A 21524-nucleotide genomic window follows, 5' to 3' on the forward strand; every position below is an offset into this window, starting at 1 on the left:
CGTGCTGCCTGCACGGAAGTCTACCTCACGTAGGTTTTACATCATACGTGGAAGGCCTGCATCTCTGTGTGTGAGGAGATGAAGTGGCACCCTCGGACATAAGTGGTGTCCAGGATTCTGCTGTTTTTTACAGCAGGGAGTGGATCAGGCTCTCGCCTTAAGTACGGTTAGGAGTCAGTTTTCTGCTCTGGCTGTTACTTTCTATGAGCCTTGGCGTCGCACTCCTTGGTGCGTACGTCTGGTCTGGGGGTCTGGCATGTGGCCCCTCCACTACCCCCATGGGACTTGAATTTAGTCCTTTCGGTTCTTCTGGATGCTCCCTTTGTGGACATTCGGGAGTTTTTTTTGTTGACTGTCACAAAAGGGGAGCAGGTTTAGCTCAGCGCTAGAGTACCTGCCCTTCAGGCATTTGACTCTGGGTGCTAGCCCAGGTAGGTCTGCGTCGTCACGTGGCCATGGCTCAGCGTGGGCATTTCCACTGTGATTTTTTCTGGTAGCAATTACCTCGATCAGACGAGTGTTTGTCTGTTCTGGCGGCCTTGTCTTGCAAGGCTCCCTACTTGGTCATCCATAAGGATGAGGTGGTGCTGCGACCGCAGCCGTCTTTTCTCCCCAGGGTCGTTTCGGCTTTTCACGTTGATGAGGACATTGTTCTTCCATCCTTATGTCCTTGGCCGAAATGCAGGGAGGCGGCCACTTTACATCCTCTGGATGTGATTCGGGCCCTACGAGTGTACTTATCTGCTACGATTCCGTTCCGAAAGTCGGACTCACTGTTCGCGTCGCTGGCTGGTCCTACAAGGGGGCCTGGTAGTCTCGTCAGCCACCCTTTTTTCGGGATGGATCCGACGAATTGTGCTTCAGGCCTATGCCCTGAAGGGGCTGGCGCCTCCCTTTTGGGTTACGGCGCATTCGACCAGGGCGATCGGAGCCTCTTGGGTTTTCTGGCATCAGGCCTCTGTGTTACAGGGGTATATGGCAGCGACCTGGTCGTCGATCCACACTTTCAAGGTCTTACGAGGTGGATGTGTGTGCATCTTCTGATGCCTCCTTCGGCCGCAGATATCTGTTACAGGCGGCGTTTTATGGTAGGAGTTTCTCCGTTGAGCAACTCCCGGTTTTGTTTGGGGTGTAACCTGTTTTGCTGTGTTATTTCCCACCCCTCAAATTTTTTGACACTGCTTTGGGACGTCCCTAATGTCAAAGAATGCTGTGTCCGTCTATGAACGAAAGAGAAAATAGGATTTTTGTACTCGCCGTAAAATCCATTTCTCTGAGTTCATAGACGGACACAGCACCCACCCCTCCTTTGTTTGTACTGCTTGTTACGAACTGAGGCTGTTAGAGCAGGGTGTGGGTTATACCGGGGGGGCCACGCCCCCTGGGAGGAGCTGCACTGAGGTTTGTGTTTGTTAACACTTTAAGTGCTTTTTTTCTGCCTAAACTCTCCTAGTGAAAGCGGATATAACCCTAATGTCAAAGAATGCTGTGTCCGTCTATGAACTCAGAGAAATGGATTTTACAGTGAGTACAAAAATCCTATTTTTTACGGCTCCCGGTCCTGTCAGGGGGAGAAATGACTGATCGCATGTTCAAACAATGTATGAACAGTGAACTGTCATTTCCCCTAGTTAGTCCCACCCCCCCCCCCCTTTCAGTTTGAACACACCAAGGGAACGTGATTAACCCCTTTCTCACCCCCCTAGTGTTAACCCCTTCCCTGCCAGTGGAGAAAGGAGCTGTGGGAGGGTGCGTCCTGACTCTCCTGTAGTCCAAGGGAGGGGGCGAGCACGACACTCCACACCAGGGAGAAAGGCTCGCATTACTGTGTGGAGTTACAGACAGAAGAACAGGAAGTGAGGATTTCTCAGAAGAAATGAGGACATTTAAAAGCAAAATGGAAAGATGAGGTAAGTGATGGAGGACTGCACTAAGGTAAAGGAAAAAAATTTGTACCTTTACAACCCCTTTAAGGTTAAAAACCTTCAGCCTTCAGAACCACTTTAAGACACAATATTGAAGTGATTTGATTAACTTGCAGTATTTGTGACTGGTTCACTTTAAGCTGATCACATACACAGGTGTATCTAAAAACACACTTTCATAAATTGCTTTTGCTCTCTGTCATTAAGAGCAGAGCTTCCCTTTAGGCTAGGTTCATACTCCTGCGAATTCAAAATCGCGGTAAAAATCGCGATTTTACCGCGATTTCGCGGCTGCGGTTTTGCCGCGATTTCGGCCGCGATTTAAAAGACATCTGTGCAGGGTTCAATGTAAATCGCGGCCCGAAATCGCAAAAAGTAGTACAGGAACTACTTTTTGAAATCGGTGCAGAGCCGCAGATGCGGCGTCGCACCGATTAGGACGGTGCCATTGCCGGCAAATGCCGCCGATTTGAGATGCGATTTGACATGTGAAATCGCATCTCAAATCGTACCCAGTGTGAACCTGGGCTAAATGACAGAGGATCCAGAGTGAGTTAATGTAACTGGGATTTTAATTTGCAATTCTTCTTTTGTGCTTTATTTTAATTTGCATTACATTATTTTATACATTTTTTTTTTTACGTTTCAGCATGTATTTTATTTTGATGAAGTTTTTAGCGAGATGTTGACCAATCAGGATGTGTACATGAAGACAGCTCAGCCGCTTATTCAGCATGTTTTCAACGGGTAGGGGACAATTCTTCATGCTCTCTATGTTGTCTTCCATTTATACTGCACAAAAATAAGAAGGTAACATCATTTCTGGAACCTAAATTTACAGTGTGTGAGCCCTCAGTCCTGATGAATGCAGTGGGCTCGTTCTTGGGAGGAGTTATGCAAATATTAAAATACCTTGATGGGTGGGAGTCAGTCTGGAGGTGCTGGTGTTCCTGGTCAGACCCCCTCATGAGATTCTGAGCCTCCGTGATTGGAAAAGAACTTTAAAGTGGAGGTCCACCCTAAAAAAAAAAAATCACATAAATGGAGCCCACTTCACCACTTGCCGACCGCCGCGCGACTATTTACGTAGACGGAATGCGTACAGGTACGTCCCTTTAAATCTGCCGCCCAGCGATTGCGGTCGGCAAGGGCAGAACGGGGGAATGCCTTTTGTAAACAAGGCATTCCCCTATTCTGCCTAGTGACGCTGTCACTGCTGACCGTTCCCCATGATCGGGAACGGTCATCAGTGACGTGTAGCCACGCCCCCTAACAGTAAGAATCACTCCCAAGGGAACACTTAACCCCTGCAGCGTCACCTAGTGGTTAACCCCTTCACTGCCAGTGTCATTTTCACAACAATCAGTGCATTTTTATAGCACTGGTCCCAAAAATGTGTCCGTCATAATGTCGCAGTCATGATAAAAATCGCTGTTCGCCACCATTACTAGTTAAAAAAATATATATATTTCTCTTTCGTTCATAGACGGACACAGCCTTCATTGACCCTAGGGTTATGCTTCTTCCTACCAGGAGATTTAGTCCTGGTAGGAAGAAGCATAACCCTAAGGTCAATGAAGGCTGTGTCCGTCTATGAACTCAGAGAAATGGATTTTACGGTGAGTACAAAAATCCTTTTTTCTCTTTTCGTTTATAGACGGACACAGCCTTCATTGACCTTAGGGTTATGCTTCTTCCTACCAGGACTAAATCTCCTGGTAGGAAGAAGCATAACCCTAGGGTCAATGAAGGCTGTGTCCGTCTATGAACGAAAGAGAAATGGATTTTACGGTGAGTACAAAAATCCTTTTTTTTTTTTTATAATAATGCCATAAAACTATCCCCTATTTTGTAGACGCGATAACTTTTGCGCAAACAGATCAATAAACGCTTATTGCAATTTACCAAAAGTATGTAGAAGAATACGTATCGGCCTAAACTGAGGAAATTTTTTTTTTTTATATATTTTTTTGGGGGATATTTATTATAGCAAAAAGTAAAAAATATTGCATTTTTTTTTTTCAAATTGTCTCTCTTTTTTGTTTATATCGCAAAAAATATAAACCGCAGAGGTGATCAAATACCACCAAATGAAATCTCTATTTGTGGGGGAAAAAAGAACGTAAATTTTTTTTTGGGAGCCACGTCGCACGGCTGCGCAATTGTCAGTTAAATCGACGCAGTGCCGAATCACAAAAAGTTGAAATTGGGGAAAAAATAAATGTTTTACTTGCCAGAAATGCCTGTTGCTAGATAGATCGTCCTTTTTACAGCCCTCTCATCTTTTTAAGTGGGAGAACTTGCACAATTGGTGGGGACTAAATACTTTTTTGCTCCACTGTAAGTGTCCTTATTAACCCCTTAACCCCTGGACCACATTGCTGGTCAAAGACCAGAGCACTTTTTGTGATTCGGCACTGCGTCGCTTTAACTGACAGTTGCGCAGTCGTGCGACGTGGCTCCCAAACAAAATTGGCGTGCTTTTTGCCCCACAAATAGAGCTTTCTTTTGGTGGTATTTGATCACCCCTGCGGTTTTTAGTTTTTTTGCGCTATAAACAAAAATAGAGCGACAATTTTGAAAAAAAATGAATATTTTTTACATTTTGCTATAATAAATATCCCCCAAAAATATATAAAAAAAATTTTTTTTCCTCAGTTTAGGCCGATACGTATTCTTCTACCTATTTTTTGTAAAAAAAAAATCGCAATAAGCGTTTATTGATTGGTTTACGCAAAAGTTATAGCGTTTTTAAAATAGGGGGTATTTTTATGGCATTTCTATTAATATTTATTTTTTACTAGTAATGGCGGCGATCAGCGTGTGTTTTTTTTAATTTTTTTTAATTTTTTTTTCGGTACTGCGACATTATGGTGGACACTTTTGACACATTTTTGGGACCATTGGCATTTTTATAGCGATCAGTGCTATGAAAATGCATTGGATTACTATAAAAATGCCACTGGCAGTGAAGGGGTTAACACTAGGGGGCGGGGAAGGGGTTAAGTATGTTCCCTGGGTGTGTTCTAACTGTAGGGGGGGGGGGGTGGCCTCACTAGGGGAAATTACTGATCGCTGTTCATACATTGTATGAACAGAAGATCAGCATTACTCTCCCTGACAGGACACACAGCTCCCGGTTCTCGCTCTGTAACGAGCGATCGCGTGTGCCCGGCGGCGATCGCGCCCACTGGGCACGGGAGTCGGGGGGGGGGGCGCGCCCCTAGTGGCCTGCGAGAGAGCCGATGTAGAACTATGGGGTCTCGCGCAGGGGAACCTGCCGCCTTAAAACAACGGCGGCTGGTCGGCAAGTAGTTAAAGTGGAGTTCCACCCATAAATATAACATTACATCAGTAGTTTTAAAAAAATGTCATTAGTCCTTTACGCAAATTTTAATTTTTTTTTAGATGCCTTCAAAGTGTTGTTGCTAGGCAGAATAGTTAATCTTCCCACTTCCTGCACCTAGGTGCTTAATGCTTCCTAACCTACACCGCACAGACTCCTGGGAATGTAGTGGGTGTAACTTTCCAGGAGTCTGTGCACTCCCCAGTCTCAAAGAATCATGTGACTTGGACAGCACAGGTGCTGAAACCTGATCTGACACTGCTTGTGCAGCACTGAGCATGTGCAAGGCTGAAATCCAGGAAGTCATAGAGTCTGGCTTCATGATGCCCACACTTAAGATGGCCCCAGTCAATTTCTATTTTATAAAGTGTCTAAATGCTGTAACAACCTAACAAAACGGACCTTAGTTTACAGACTAACTTTACTAGAATTACATTAAGCTTGTGTATTACAGGGGTATTTATATTTAAAAAGTGAAATTGTGGCCGGAACTCCGCTTTAAGTCAGCAGCTACAGTGTTTGTAGCTGCTGACTTTTTTAAAAATAAAAAAATTCTGCTGAAACACTGCTTTAAATCCAATGAATGAGAGGTTCAGGCCAGGGACAGTCAGGTTGGGGAGGAAATGATTTTTAACTTGTAAACAACAAGTGTGAAAAATAGGCCCGGTCCTTAAGTGGGGAAAAAATAAATGAACCTTTACAATCACTTTAAGGCTGCACGGAGATGTGCAGAATCTGGTGGATGTGTTCTGTCCTGTCCGCTGCCGACTGCTGAGACAAGGCGAGGGTGAAGACGGGGAGGGGGGGCCTGGCAGGCTGGAATCGGCCTGCGGTCATGTGCTCTACATCTAAAGATGGGAAAGTTGTGATACATTACATTTTTGTTGTGGGGTGGGGGGGGTTAGATACTATAAATCTAAGGGCTGTTTCTGTATTTTAGTTGCAATGCAACATGTTTTGCCTACGGGCAGACGGGTGCAGGGAAAACGTACACCATGATTGGTACCCAGAAGAACCCCGGGCTGTACGCTCTGGCCGCCAGAGACATCTTCAAGCTGCTGGAATCGGCTCAACCATCCAAAGACCTTTCGGTGTGGATCAGCTTTTATGAAATCTACTGTGGACAGCTTTATGACTTGTTAAACGGGAGGAAAAGGTAAAGGTTGCCAATGTGTTGCTAACTTACAGGACAGGAGAGAAGTCCTTTTATCTGCTACCCAGAGGCATGTGATCAGTGATGTGTGGAACAGATTTTGTTGGATTTTTTTTATTTTGTAAGGGACGGCCCGTCCATAGGCCACCCCCTATATGCATAGCATGAATCTATCCATGGCCGCCGCGGCCACCCTCTTTTCATGCGTCTGGCCCCTTTTTAGGTCAAAAGGCGCATGAATTACAGCGGGCAGGTTTTTTTTGTTTTGTTGTTGCAGCACCTGATTAGAGCCAAAGGCTCTAATGGGCTTCAAAATAGGGTGGGCTCGGGTCGCAGAGAGTGCGACCGGAGTCCACCCAGGTGTGTTGCAAAAGCCAATGAATATTGGCTGTTGCAACACTGATCCTCCTCCTCCCGGTCAATCAGGAAGTGGGTCTGATACCCGTCACCTGAATGGCTGAAAGGACAGGCAATCCTATTCGACGCATAGGAGGAGGGGAAGAGCCGTTCCCTGCCGCCGCCCCTCGGAAGCCCGATCCCTGCCGCCGCTCTTTGGAAGCCCGTTCCCTGCCGCCGCCCCTCGGAAGCCCGTTCCCTGCCGCCGCCCCTCGGAAGCCCGATCCCTGCCGCCGCTCTTTGGAAGCCCGATCCCTGCCGCCGCTCTTTGGGAGCCCGATCCCTGCCGCCGCTCTTTGGGAGCCCGATCCCTGCCGCCGCTCTTTGGAAGCCCGATCCCTGCCGCCGCTCTTTGGAAGCCCGATCCCTGCCGCCGCTCTTTGGAAGCCCGATCCCTGCCGCCGCTCTTTGGAAGCCCGATCCCTGCCGCCGCTCTTTGGAAGCCCGATCCCTGCCGCCGCTCTTTGGAAGCCCGATCCCTGCCGCCGCTCTTTGGAAGCCCGATCCCTGCCGCCGCTCCTCGGAAGCCCGTTCCCTGCCGCCGCTCCTCGGAAGCCCGTTCCCTGCCGCCGCTCCTCGGAAGCCCGTTCCCTGCCGCCGCTCCTCGGAAGCCCGACCCCTTCCGCCGCTGCTTCTCTGATGCCCACGGCCTAGATGGGGTAAGCGCTGGTGGACCAACTGGCAGACAGCGAGGGGGGGGGGAGGTTTGGTTGTTTGCTGCCCCCCCAAAAAAAAAAACATAAGCCAACACTGGATTTTGTAAAACCTTCCAATCCTGGCCCAGGGATCAGAGCAAGGACAATAAAGGGTTTGCGCTCCACATACCCCATTCTTCAAGACTCCGCACGTTTTTTACACACAGGCTTATATGCATTAAAATATCAGTTTTTAGCTCCACTGATGCCAGATCCCACATTGTCATCCACAACTTTCTCCTTTTTTTTTTTTTTTTACCCGGCGTCTCTTTATCGGGTCTATATGCCTGGACCAGGTGACCACAGTGATTGGTTGCCACGGTGGTCACATGATCATGGAGCTGGTGCCGCCCATCATTTGTAGGGCGGCACCATAACTGTCTTTGACAGCTCAGTCACTGAGCTGGGAGCACGTTGTAAAAATTCTGCTCTGCCCATGGATGGATATGTGCGGTGTGTAACCATTAAAGCCCCACCCTCTTTACCATCACACATGGGCAGTGAGAGGCTAAAGTGGTTGTAAACCCTTACATATAGCCAGTGAAGTGACTGGCCTTGGGTGATACGCAGAGATTAAACAAATCCTCCTACATAAGTTGTACCTGTCTTCTCTTCAGCTATTCAAAATCCTGAATTTATAAAGCTTGTCAGTCCTCTCAGAAAGCAGGGGATGGGGATCTGAAGTTACAATCTGCAGAGCTTAGTGAGCGCGGATTGGAGGGAAGGAACACACTGCCCTGCACACAGAAACAGAGCTGAAGGTGTGTGCTAAAGATCCCTCCCCTGTCACCATTTTTCTCTTGGTGTCAGGAAAACATGTCAGAAGTGATTCATACTAATAGCAGAGGAAGGAAGCAGCAGACAGAAATGACACTTAGTGCTCTGGATTGAGACAAGTACACACTATAGAGGGATATGCTTTGTTCATTTTTCATGTCTGAGGTCTACAACCAATTTAACGTTGAGCCCTTTTTAAATGCTAGCAGGGCAAGCATCAGATCTGGGAAAAATATGGCTTGTTCTTTTCTGCCTACAGACAGACTGGTGCACAAGGTCAAATAGAAAACAATAAGCAGCCTACAGCACAGTTAAAGGATGCTGTCATGACAGCCGGAACAATGGCAAAGCCAGTTACCATGTGATGCACAAGGCTTAAAAAGTAAACAAAACTTCTATACCCTTCCTGACGGGAACAGATCTCCCATCATTTATATCTTATACACTTCCCCCTCCCAGACATTGTGGGGGGTTTAGCAGCAGAGGTCAGTCCAGAAAGCAGTGGGTGGGACCAAGTGTGGCCAGGTATTGATTGACAGGCCTGTGAATCAGCATTGACAGTACTGTTGGCCAATAACACTGGATGATCCCTCTGCTGTTCGCTGCGCCCCTGCAATGTAGTAGAAATGGCACAACATGGCATTGAAATCTCTGCTCTGAATTTACATGTGCATCTAAAAAAAAGAATAGAATATCATCAAAAAGTTCAATAATTTATTATATATTTTATAGATGCGCCGCAAGATCACTTTTATCGGCGGCGGGAGAAGGCCCCCCCCCCCATCCACCTGCTCCTCTCCGGCGCCCTCTGCTGCTTACTGGAGCAGTCGGCAGAGGCGGAGGCGATCCGGTCTGTTCCCTGGCTGGGTATGGAGACGAGTGAGGGGGGAAGATGGCCCCCACCCGTCTCCATATCCTTGCAGGGCGGAAGTGACGTCAAAACGTCACTTCCGCCCATAGGTCTTAAAAGGGATTTTTATATATATATATATATATATATATATATATATATATATATATATATATATATATATTTTTTTTTTAATACATTTTAGTATAAATATGAGATGGGAGTTCTTTTTGACCCCAGATCTCATATTTAAGAGGACCTGTCATGCTTTTTTTCTATTACAAGGGATATTTACATTCCTTGTAATAGGAATAAAAATGTATTTATTTAATGTAAAATAAATAATAAAAATAAATGTTTTTTAAAGCGCCCCGTCCCGTCGAGCTTGTGCGCAGAAGCGAGCGCATACGTGATTCAAACCACACATGTGAGGTATCGCCACGATCGTTAGAGCCCTAGACCTACTCTGTAACTCAAAAGATGCAACCTGTTGAATTTTTTAAACGTCGCCTATGGAGATTTTTAATGGTAAAAGTTTGTCGCCATTCCGCGATCGGGCGCAATTTTGAAGCGTGACATGTTGGGTATCAATTTACTCGGCGTAACATTATCTTTCACAACTTTTTTGTATCACTTGACCCTCCCTCCTATATTTATAATGCCCCGTACACACAATCCGATTATCGGACGAATGATTTTTTTTTTTGCATGCTAATCTCACGTTGAATCTGATGAGTTTACTAAAGTCACAAATTCTCGTACGACCCAATAAAAATTCAGAAGTGATATCACGTGTTGTAATTAGAGTTGAGCGGACACCTGGATGTTCGGGTTCGGCCGAACTTCGGAAAAAAGTCCGGGTTCGGGAGCCGAACTTGCCCCGAACCACATAAAAATAAACTTGGAACTGTCCCTGAGCAAAGTGTCATTTCTGAAAGGGGAAAAAAAGTCATTTAAAACCGGCTTTGCGGCTATAATGAATTGTCGGCTTCGGCAATTCAGAGAGGGTTCATTCATAAAAAAAAAAAAAAAAAACGTGGGGGTTCCCCCAAATTCAATTACCAGGCCTGGAATGGATATTAAGGGGTCAATTTTAAAAAAAATTACGCGGGGTTCCCCCCAAATATCCATTCCAGACCCTTCAGGTCTGGTGTGGATTTTAAGGGGAACTCCACCCCAAATTTTAAAAAAAAATGGCGTGGAGTTCCCCCCAAAATGCACACCAGACCCTTAATCCGAGCACGTTAACATGGCCGTCCACAGAAAAGAGGGGGGGACAGAGTGCGGCGCCCCCCTCTCCTGAATTGTACCAGGCCACATGCCCTCAACATGGGGAGGATGTCCCCATGTTGATGGGGACAAGGGCCTCATCCCCACAACCCTTGCCTGGTGGTTGTAGGGGTCTGCGGGCGGGGGGCTTATCAGAATCGGGAAGACCCCTTTAACAAAGGGGACCCCCAGATCCTGGCCCCCCCTATGTGAATTGGTAATGGGGTACACTGTACCCCTACCATTTCACGAAGGAAGTGTAAATTCTTGTAAAAAAAAAAACACACAAGACACCGTAGAAAAAAGTCCTTTATTAATAATAAAAAATAAAAAAAACTCAGCGGTGATAATCCACTCGTTACCGGCTTCCTGCTCCAACGTTGTCCTGATCCAGCGATGGGTGCGGGTGATCTCCAGTCCAGGGTCTGGAATGGATATTTGGGGGGAACCCCACGTCATTTTTTTTTTAAATTGACAGCGGGGTTCCCCTTAATATCCATTCCAGACCTGAAGGGCCTGGTAATTGAATTTGGGGGAACCCCCACACTATTTTTTTTATTTTTTATGAATGAATCCTCTCTGAATTGCCGAAGCCGACAATTCATTATAGCCGCAAAGCCGGTTTTAAATGACTTTTTTTCCTTTCAGAAATGACACTTTGTGCAGTGCCATTACATAGCCGAACTCCGAACCCGAACTTTCAGCAAATTATTCGGATTTGGGTCAAAAAAAAATAAAAAATTCGGGTACGAACCCGAACTTTACAGTTCGGGTTCGCTCAACCATAGTTGTAATGCATTTGTTTTGCGTTTTCGGACGACAACTTTACTGATTAAACGAAAATCGTACGATCTGGCATTGTACAAACTTTTTTTTTTTTTTTTTATTCAGAAGTGATATCACGTGTTGTAATGCATTTGTATAACATTTTCAGACAACTGTACTGAATAAACGAAAATCGTACGATCTGCCATTGTACAAACTTTTTTTCCGTGCATGTGCGATAGAATAATATCGGATGAACTGAACTGTCATGATTGACTCTCGAAAGCTCTGTGCTAACAATCCGATTATCGTATGATCGATTCGAAAGCGGTATTTTACGATTTTCGGATCGTGTGTATGGGGCATAAGCTCTAACGAGCTCTCCTGTTTTAAATTGCAATGTAACTGTACTGTCTGTCCTCTTGTTGTAAATCACTGCACAAACTGTCTGCGCTATAAAAATCCTGTATAATTATTATTATTATTATTATTATTATTATTATTATTATTGAGATTGTATAGTGTACGGCCATGTTGCACAGGAAAGACTGGCAGGTCAGAATAATTAACCTAATTTTTGTTTTTCCATCTCACAGGCTCTATGCCAGGGAAGACGGGAAACATGTTGTTCAGGTTGTGGGACTTCGAGAAGTTCAGGTGCATAGTGTGGATTTCCTGTTGGAGGTAAGTACTGTTCCTCATCTTTGGGCCTTCCATTTTTATAAGTCTGCTTCAGCCGGCCTACCTTTCTGAGTATTTCAGTATTTTCATCCTGGTAATTGGAGACAAGCTGGCCATAGATTGGTTGAAATTTGTCTAGTCCTTGCTGAAGCCGCCAAATTTCATCACTCTATGGCCATTCCAGCTAATGAGAAGTTGATCTAATGATCGGCTTTTCTTGAATGGGAATGTTGAAATTTTTTTATTTTGATCAGTGTAGTCTAAGGCCTTGTACACACGATAGGTTAACCAGAGGATAACGGTCTGATGGACTGTTTTTCATCGGTCCGAACCGATCGTGTGTAGGCCCCATAGGTTATTTAACCATAGGTTAAAAAAAAGCCAACTTGCTTTAAATTTTACCGATGGATTCCTAACCGATGGGGGGAAAAAAACGATCGTTAGTAGGCACAACCATCGGTTAAAAATCCATGCATGCTCAGAATCAAGTCGACGCATGCTTGGAAGCATTGAACTTCGTTTTTTTCAGCACGTCGTTGTGTTTTACGTCACCGCGTTCTGACACGATCAGTTTTTTAACCGATGGTGTGTAGGCGCGACGGACCATCAGTCAGCTTCATCGGTTAACCTAAGACAACGATCCTTCAGACCGTTCTCATTGGATGGACTGATTGTGTGTACGAGGCTTAACAGTGGAGGAGTCTCGCTGTCACAATACAGTAGCGCAGTGGGGAGAATACCTCCATCCACCTCACCTATGTAGATGGGGGAATCTGTTCACTTTTCTTTTGATCAGCTAGCTGATGGGGGGGGGGGGGGGTGTAATGATCTAGCGATGGCCAGTCTAAGGCAGGAGGAAGCCTTAAGCCCCCATTTATTTGTTTTGCATTGAGAAGGTTTGCAATAGGCACAGAGAAGTCACCTAATTTGCATTGTCTGTAGTATCATGGCCCCTCCCCAATCAGACACCAACCGCTTACAGTTCTATCCTTTTATGATATGACAGGCAGGTGTACAGCTTTCACCAAATGAACTATCCCCCTGGTTTACCAGAGAAGCATAAGGGCCCATTTACTCTTTGCCACTACAGACAATGCAAATTAGGTGACTTCTCTGTGCCTATTGCCAACCTTCTCAATGTAAAACAAATAAATGGGGGCTTAAGGCTCCCTCCTGCCTTAGGCTGCATTCACACCTCCGCGACAAGATACGCCTTCCCATTGCTTTGTATGGCCGAACGCCAATGCCGCCTGAAAAAAAGGGTCCGGGACTTTTTTTCAGGCGACAGGCGTACGGCGTCTATGAGATGTGAACCATCTCATAGACAGCAATGGGAATTCTCCCCTCCAGCGGCACGAGCGTCCGGCGTCGGGCGTTTGGTCGCGGAGGTGTGAATGGGGCCTTAGACTGGCAACCAAAGAGAGCCTAAGATGGCAGCTTCCTTGGCCGTAAAAGGATAGAAGGGTTTAACGCAGGTTTTATTGAGTTATACACAATGTAAAACGTACAGTAACCTAGAAAAACAAACGCATAACGGCACACAAGGAGATTGGAAAAAACAAACAAAATAAAGGTTACAGGTCACCATTGCATAGAAGCCTACAGGCACAATTCTTGCAGTACTGTAAAAAGTGTAACAAAGAATACAGTCATGTTCCACATGCTACAGCGACCCGCTGGCTCCCAGTAGTAGTTAAAATAGCAAAACAATTCTCCTGCGCTTGGGTGCTGGGTCTAGGTATGTGTGGTGCAGACAAGCCTTAAAGCGGAGCTCCACCCTAAAGTGGAACTCCCACTGATCGGCACCCTCCCCCCCTCCGGTGTCACATTTGACACCTTTCAGGGGGGAGGGGGGTGCAGATACCTGTCTAAAGACAGGTATTTGCACCCACTTCCGGCCACACAGTCTCGGGCAGACTGCGGGCATGACGTCACCGCCCGTACCCCCCGTTGTGTTCTGGGAACACTCGGCTCCCAGTACACAGCGGGAGCCAATCGGCAGGCGTAGTGCGATTCACGCATGCGCCGTAGGGAACCGGGCAGTGAAGCCGGAGCACTTCACTTCCTGGTTCCCTCACCGAGGATGGCGGGGGGGAGCAGCAGAGTGATGAGCGATCGCTCGTCCTCTGCTGCGGACGGCGCTGGACTCCAGGACAGGTAAGTGTCCTAATATTAAAAGTCAGCAGCTGCAGTATTTGTAGCTGCTGGCTTTTAATATTTTTTTTTTCAGCGGAGCTCCGCTTTAAGTTAGGAAAGTCAATGGCCTTGCTGCCCTCCTTAGACCAATAACATATAAAGAAGAAAGGAGGGCGTACCGACCTTGTGCATTACCAAAAATAATTTTAATAAAGGTAAAAACAGCAATGGTTATACTAACAAACAAATGTGGTATACAAGCATTCAAGGCAATGGCAAATATATATTTACCTCTAGTTGCCAATGACTTCCTCCAGAGCTAATACGGTTGGTCTATATTTCATGTTAATAAATGGTGACATTCTTTTCTGTTTAGATGATTGCAAAGGGCAGCAGGGAGCGTAGTACAGGCTCCACCGGTGTGAATTCTGACTCCTCCCGCTCGCATGCCATCATACAGATCCAGATCAAGGATGGCAGGAACCGAAAACTTGGGAGGTGAGTCTATAAGCTCTCCTGTACAATATGCTGTTTGACATATCTAAGTCTTTGTCGATCTTTTAGATCAGGGCTCAAAATTTCAAGTCCTGAGCTACTAGCCAGGCTCAAGGCGTACTCGCCACCAGTTGCCCCGCCCAACCCCTACCATGTCCCGCCCCTAATCCCGCCCCTAGACACGCCCTCATAAATCTCATGAAATGACAATGTTTTATGCAGAATTAAGTTATAAAAATAAATATTAACAACAAATTTATCCGTTCCCAAAAATGCAGCCTGCCCATGTCTACCAATGCAGCCTGTGTCCCCAGTGCAGCAAAATGTCCCCACTTTGCAGCCAGGAGTTCCTTCACAATTGCAGCCAGGAGTTCCCCCACCCCCCCCCCCCCCACCAATTGCAGCCAGGAGTCCCCCCCCCCCCCCACAATTGCAGCCAGGAGTGCCCCCCCACAATTGCAGCCTTTCTGTTCTGGGTAGGAGAGGAACCGGAGCCGCCGCCGCGTTGTTCAAACCTCGGGGGCCATTACAGCTTTCAATTCAATAGCTGTGTTCCCCGCCGCGCGCGTCATATACAGCCCCTCCCTCTTGTCCGGGAAACTTTGATAGACAGATCACCCATCCAATCCTGGGATGGGTGATCTGTCTATCAAAGTGCCCGGACAAGGGGGAGGGGCTGTATATGACGCGCACAGCAGGGAGCACAGCCATTGAATTGAAAGCTGTAATGTTCCCCGCGCTCTGAACAACCAGACGGCGGCGGCGACAGCAGCTGCAGCAGCGGCGACTCTCCTCTCCTTGCTCGCCCCCCTTGCTCCCAGGCAGCCCACACTCGCCAGCCCTCAAAATGTACTCGCAAAATGCGAGCAGGCGAGTGTAAATTTTGAGGGCTGTTTTAGATGTTCAAATATTGTGTGTAAAGCTGGGTACACATAGATCGCAATTTGGTTCAGCAGGGACTCCGCCGAAATTCAATCTGTGTGTAGCCCTCCCTGTTAGACAGATGCTGATCGTTAGATTGGCCTCTGTCCAACAGGACTGCTGAAAAACCTTGTTTGATTGGCAGCTTTCTACCAATCAACTACAGTGCCGATCAGTGTATTCGGACAGTGGAGAATCCCTGCTGTCAGAATACGATGTCCCGGCTGAGGGGATTCCTGCAACCAAATCCCTCAGTGGATGTTCAGGCCATGGGCCGCACAGCGTTATTGATTTTGTTATGGTGGCTGATATAGACTTAGCGCTGCCATTTTATGTTTAAAAAAGACAAAAAAAGTGTAAGCTATCAGTGTGCATAGAGCAGGGTGCCGGGTTGAATCATTCTATAATAACCTCTTTGCTTGTCTGCCTTTTTAGAATGTCCTTTATTGACCTGGCTGGAAGTGAGAGGGCAGCGGATGCCAGGGAATCGGACAAACAAACCAAAATGGAAGGAGCGGAAATAAACCAAAGTCTCCTTGCTGTAAGTGCATGAAACTTTATCTCCAGACATGTAACGCAAACATGGATCCATAGGGGTCCATAGCCTTACCTGTGCGCCACACCCAGGTTTAAAATTCCCCGGACTGCTAATAATACATGTTCAGGCGGACAGCATATTTTATATTTAATATGTAAGTACACCTGTCTTTATTCACCAGTGATAAAGTATTTTTTCTTTCTCATCAGCTGAAAGAATGTATCCGGGCCTTGGACCAGGAACAGGCCCACACCCCATTCAGACAGAGCAAGCTGACCCAGGTGAGATTTGTGAAGAATGAATATTAGTCCAGCTTTCCCTTACAAGACCACTTGGGCAGCAGTTGCCTACAATTTTATAGTTTGACCTTATAGAGTAGATTTTAACCCCAAACTGGATGACATTTCGTTTCCTAACCCCTTCACGACGACTGTATGCAAATTTGCGTTCATGGCTTGAAGGGGTTAAACCAGGGTGATCTCCCCGATTACCGTATTCTTTTTTTTTTTTTTCTTTATAGAGCAAGCAGTTGGCTTTTTAGTGATAACAACCGAAGGCTGTTATCCTAAGACCCTTGCACACTAAGGGCATTTTGCAGGCGCTATAACGTTAAAAATAGCGCCTGCAATCCGCCCTTAAACTGCTGCTCTATTCACCCCAGTGTGAAAGCCTGAGGGCTTTCACACTGGAGCGGTGCGCTGACAGAGCTTCAGAAAAAGTCCTGCCAGCAGCTTCTTTGGAGTGCATTAGCAGCGGTGAACTGCATTGCCGGCGGTGAATGCGCTCACAGCGCCACTGTACCGCCGGCAATACACCGCTGTATCGGCGCATTGCCAGCTGTATTAACCCTTTCTCAGCCACTAGTGGGAGTTAAAAGCGCGCCCCAAATCCAACGGTAAATCGGCAGCGTTTTACCGCCGACGATATGGGTGTCGGCGGTGTGAAAGGGGTCTAAAGGAGTGGGAGGGACCGCCTGCCGCTGCTCTTCCTGGGCATCCCGTTCCAGTGGGAGACCCGAGCCAACAGCGGGGTACGTCTGCTTCCTAGGCTGAGACCTGAACAAAGCTTCGGCTCTGATCGGGTCTCCGATGTAAAATCCTAGAAGCGACGTCATGACGTCACTTTTGGTTTATTCGGCTGGCGATGGCGCTGATTAAAAAAAAAAAAAATCCAATATTTAGAATTGCCGATTTTTGGTGATTTTTAAGTGCAAAGGAGGGATTCGGGGTCTTTTAGACCGTCAATCCCTCTATAAAGGTTACCTGTCACCACCTATTGATGTTTACATTACTTGTGACGGCAATAAAAGTGATCCAATTATTTTTTTTTAAAACACAATGAAATAAGATTTTTTTTTTTTTTTAAAGCGCCCCCGTTTCCGTGAGCTCGCGCAGCAAAGAAAAACGCATATGCAAGTCGCACCCACAAAAAAGGATTTTTGTACTCACCGTAAAATCCATTTCTCTGAGTTCATAGACGGACACAGCCTTCATTGACCTTAGGGTTATGCTTCTTCCTACCAGGAGATTTAGGCAGAATTCTACAGCACTTAAGGTGTTAAAAACTTTCCTTCATGCTGCTCCTCCCAGGGGGCGTGGCTCCCCCAGGCATAACCCACACCCTGCTTTAGCAGCCTCAGTTCGTAACAAGCAGTACAAAGGAGGGGTGGGTGCTGTGTCCGTCTATGAACTCAGAGAAATGGATTTTACGGTGAGTACAAAAATCCTTTTTTCTCTTTCGTTCATAGACGGACACAGCCTTCATTGACCTTAGGGACGTCCCCAAGCAGTGTCAAAAAAATTCGAGGGGTGGGAAAAATAACACAGCAAAAACAGGTTACACCCCAAACAAAAACCGGAGTTACTCAACGGAGGAACTCCAACCTTAAACTGCCGCCTGTAACACCCTGCGGCCAATGGAGGCATCCGAAGATGCACTCACATCCACCATATAAAACTTTGAAAAAGCGTGGACCGACGACCAGGTCGCAGCCTTACACACCAGTAACACAGAGGCTTGGTGTCGGAAAGCCCAAGAGGCCCCGATCGCCCTGGTCGAATGCGCCATGACCCGAAAGGGGGGCGCCCGCCCTTCAGGGCATAGGCCTGAAGCACAATCCGTCGGATCCACCTGGAAATGGTGGCCGACGAAACTGCCAGGCCCTTACTGGGACCGGACACAGACACGAACAGCGAGTCCGACATCCGGAACGGAGCTGTCGCCGACAAGTAAACTCGAAGGGCCCGAACCACATCCAAAGAATGTAAAGTGGCCTCCTTCGGGTTCTTCGGCTGAGGACACAAGGATGGAAGAACAATGTCCACATCCAAGTGAAAAGCCGAAACGACCTTAGGGAGAAAAACGGCTGCGGCCGCAGCACCACCTCATCCTTACGGATGACCAAGCAGGGAGCCTTGCAAGACAAGGCCACCAGAACAGACAGACACCCGTCTGATCGAGGTAATTGCTACCAGAAATAAAATCACCTTTTGTGACAATAAAACAAAAAACCTCCCGAATGTCCTCAAAGGGAGCATCCCGAAGCACTGAAAGGACTAAATTCAAGTCCCATGGGGGTAATGGAGGGCGCACCGGAGGGGCCACCTGCCAGACCCCCTGACCCAACGCACGCACCCAGGAGTGCTATGCCAAGGGTCGCTGCAAGTAAAAAAACAGCCAGAGCAGAAATCTGGCTCCTAACCGTACGCAAGGCGAGAGCCTGAACCACTCCCTGCTGCAAAGACAGCAGAATCCTGTACACAACGCATGTACGAGAGTGCCAGTTCATCTCCCCACACACAGAGAAGTAGGCCTTCCATGTATGAGGAAAAAACCTACGTGAGGTAGACCTCCGTGCAGGCAGCACGGTAGAGACCACCGAGCCCAATAGGCCTCGGTCCTTAAGCCCCTGGCTCTCAACAGCCACGCCGCTAAGGCCGGTGGCTGTGAAACAGGGTAGAAGATTGGACCCTGTAACAGAAAATCAATTCCCAGGGGAAGACGCTAGGGGGCGTCAGCCAGCAGACGCACCTGGTCCGCGTACCAGAAGCGACGCGGCCAATCTGGGGCAATCAGGACCGATAGAATCCCTACAGCTTCTACTCTGCGCAGCAGGCGAGGAAGAAGCTTCCGAGGAGGGAAGGTGTAAAGTAGGCGACAGCGACCCCAAGGAGCCACCAACGCGCCTGACGCGTCCGCCCACGGGTCCTTAAACCTGGCCACGAACCGTGGCACCTACCGATATAGAGACGGGACGCTAGAAGGTCCACGTCCGGAGTGCCCCACTTTCGGCACAGACCCCGAAACACCTGCGGGTGGAGAGACCACTCTCCTTGGCCCAGTGCAGTGCGACTTAGGTAGTCGGCTATCCAATTCCGTATTCCCGGAATGTACCCGGCCGATAGAGCCGGAACGGACCCTTCGGCCCACCGAAAGGATGCGCGCGACCCCCGTCGCTGCAACAGAACTCCGTGTGCCTCCCTGATGATCAACCTACGCCACGGACGTGGTGTTATCGGACAGGATCCTGACCGGTCGGCCCTGTAGATCCAGGGACCACCTGGTAAGGCAAAGCTTGATTGCTCGGAGCTCCAGAACGTTGATCAGTAGGCAGGACTCCACCTGAGTCCAGTGCCCCTGGGCTGACTGGGTGCCCCAAGCGCCCCTCCCCAACCGGAGAGGCTGGCATCCGTCGTGACCACTGTCCAGTGGCCTGCAGAAAAATGACTTTCCGGCCCGAAGCACCGGAAACGCCAGCCACCATACCAGGGGAGACATGATCAGATGACTCAACTGAATCTGGTAATCCAGAGATGACGGAAGCTAGTCCCATCGTGACAGCAGTTCCCTCCGTAGTACCCTGGCGTGGAATTGGGCATACAGAACCGCCTCGAAAGAGGCTACCAACTGACCCAGAACCTTCCTGCAGAATCGCAGAGATGACCGCTTCTGGGTCGGCAACTGCTGCACAGCAGATAGCAGAGTCTGAAGTTTTTCCGCTAGGAGAAAAACACTCCCGCCCCGGAGGAATCCAGGACCAGTCTCAGGTATCCCTGAGACGGAATCAACCCTGATTTCAGGACAATCCAGAAACCAGCCGAACACTCGGAGAGCCTGACACGTGATAGACACGGCTCCACCAATGCAGAGCTCGAAGAAGCTCGTAGGAGAATGTCGTCCAGACATCCCATGATAACAAACCCCCGCTGTCACAGCCGGGCCAGTATCGGTACGAGCACCTTGGCGAAAACCCGCCGAATGGGAAGGACACCATTGAAAATGGTCCCCCCCGACCGCAAAGCACAGAATCTCTGGTGGTTTGAGGATATGCAGGTACACGTTCATGACATCCAAGGATGCCAGAAAAACCTGACAAAACAAAACGAGGGACTTGAGGCCCAGGATCGACCGGGCCCCATCCTCCATGGGGACACAAACAGAATGGAGTAAAACCCCGAGACCGTTCCAACGAGGGAACTGGCACAATCACTCCCCTGACCAGAAGATCCTGGACAGCCCCTGACGGAGTCAACCGGCGAACCGGAGGAGGCCAGAAGCCGGAGGGAAAAAACCTGTTTGGCAGACAAGAGAGAAACTCAATCTTGTACCCCAAGGAAAACACTTCGCAATGCGAAGCCAGTCTCCCACCCGAGACACGGGCGGGAGCAGACCTTCAGGCGGAAGCAGGTATGTCCGCAGACTTGTTAGGCATGCGGTATCCGGTGCGCTGCTACCCCGCAGCGGGGATTCAAGCACCATGTAGACCTACCCCCACCGCACAGGGCGAGCGAAAAAACGCTCGGAGGTAGGCAAGGAGGGTCCTTGCACAGGGCGAGGTCCCTAGCCCTTCCCAAACCGTGGGAACAGCATGCGCTTGCCACCTGTGGCATCCTCAATGATGCCAGTCAGGGAAGACCCAAAAGGACCGTTCACCCTTAACGGTGATCACCAAGGCCACCTTAGAGGTCCTTCTTCCAGCTCCTGCAGCAGGAGCTTCGCCCTTTTAGTCGGGGCCTGCCAGGGCCCCGGCCAGAGCCGGCCTCACCGCCGAACCCACCACCGTGAATAGGGAGCGGGCCACGGCCTCCACTCTCCTATCAGCGGGATCCTGAAATGCAGGAGCCCCTTCCACAGGCAATGTGGTGGCCTTGCGCAGTCTGGACACAGGGGGGTCCACTGGCGGAGGAGAGACCTACTTTTTTTTTTTTTTTTTTTAAAGCCCCCCTCAAGGGGGTAACGGGTTGCAAAGTTTTTTGACAAACTTTTTGCGGTGCATCCCATTCCTTGTATAACATATAGTCCAAATAAGGAACACAAGGAAACACTTCAGCGATGCGTGGTAGTCTGCTGGTACTGACACGGAGGTGTCTCCGCCACATCCTCAATTTTTAGAGCCTCACGCACCGCAGAAACAAGAGCTCCAACAAATTCTTGCCAGCAACTGACTGCAGCAGAGTCATCCTCACTATCCATAAGGGTTAAAACCCGCAGCCTCTGACATAACAGAACCAGAAAAAAAACAGCGATTCTGTGTCATCCCCAGAAGCAGGCTTCAGGGAGGGGGCGCTTTTTTACCCC

The 21524-nt window shown here is 48.2% G+C and overlaps 1 protein-coding gene across 1 annotated transcript in view; it reads left to right on the forward strand.

The window, feature by feature from the left end:
* Positions 1-21524, forward strand: part of KIF24 (kinesin family member 24) — a 70844-nt gene that overhangs the window by 28144 nt on the left and 21176 nt on the right. Inside the window, exons 4-9 of the mRNA XM_040336032.1 lie at positions 2575-2672; positions 6212-6427; positions 11773-11860; positions 14370-14491; positions 15845-15950; positions 16157-16228. Of these exons, the coding sequence (XP_040191966.1) occupies positions 2575-2672; positions 6212-6427; positions 11773-11860; positions 14370-14491; positions 15845-15950; positions 16157-16228 (702 nt within the window). The remainder of the gene's footprint in view (positions 1-2574; positions 2673-6211; positions 6428-11772; positions 11861-14369; positions 14492-15844; positions 15951-16156; positions 16229-21524) is intronic.

Source organism: Rana temporaria, chromosome 1 (assembly GCF_905171775.1).
Source record: "Rana temporaria chromosome 1, aRanTem1.1, whole genome shotgun sequence".
Taxonomy (NCBI): domain Eukaryota; kingdom Metazoa; phylum Chordata; class Amphibia; order Anura; family Ranidae; genus Rana; species Rana temporaria.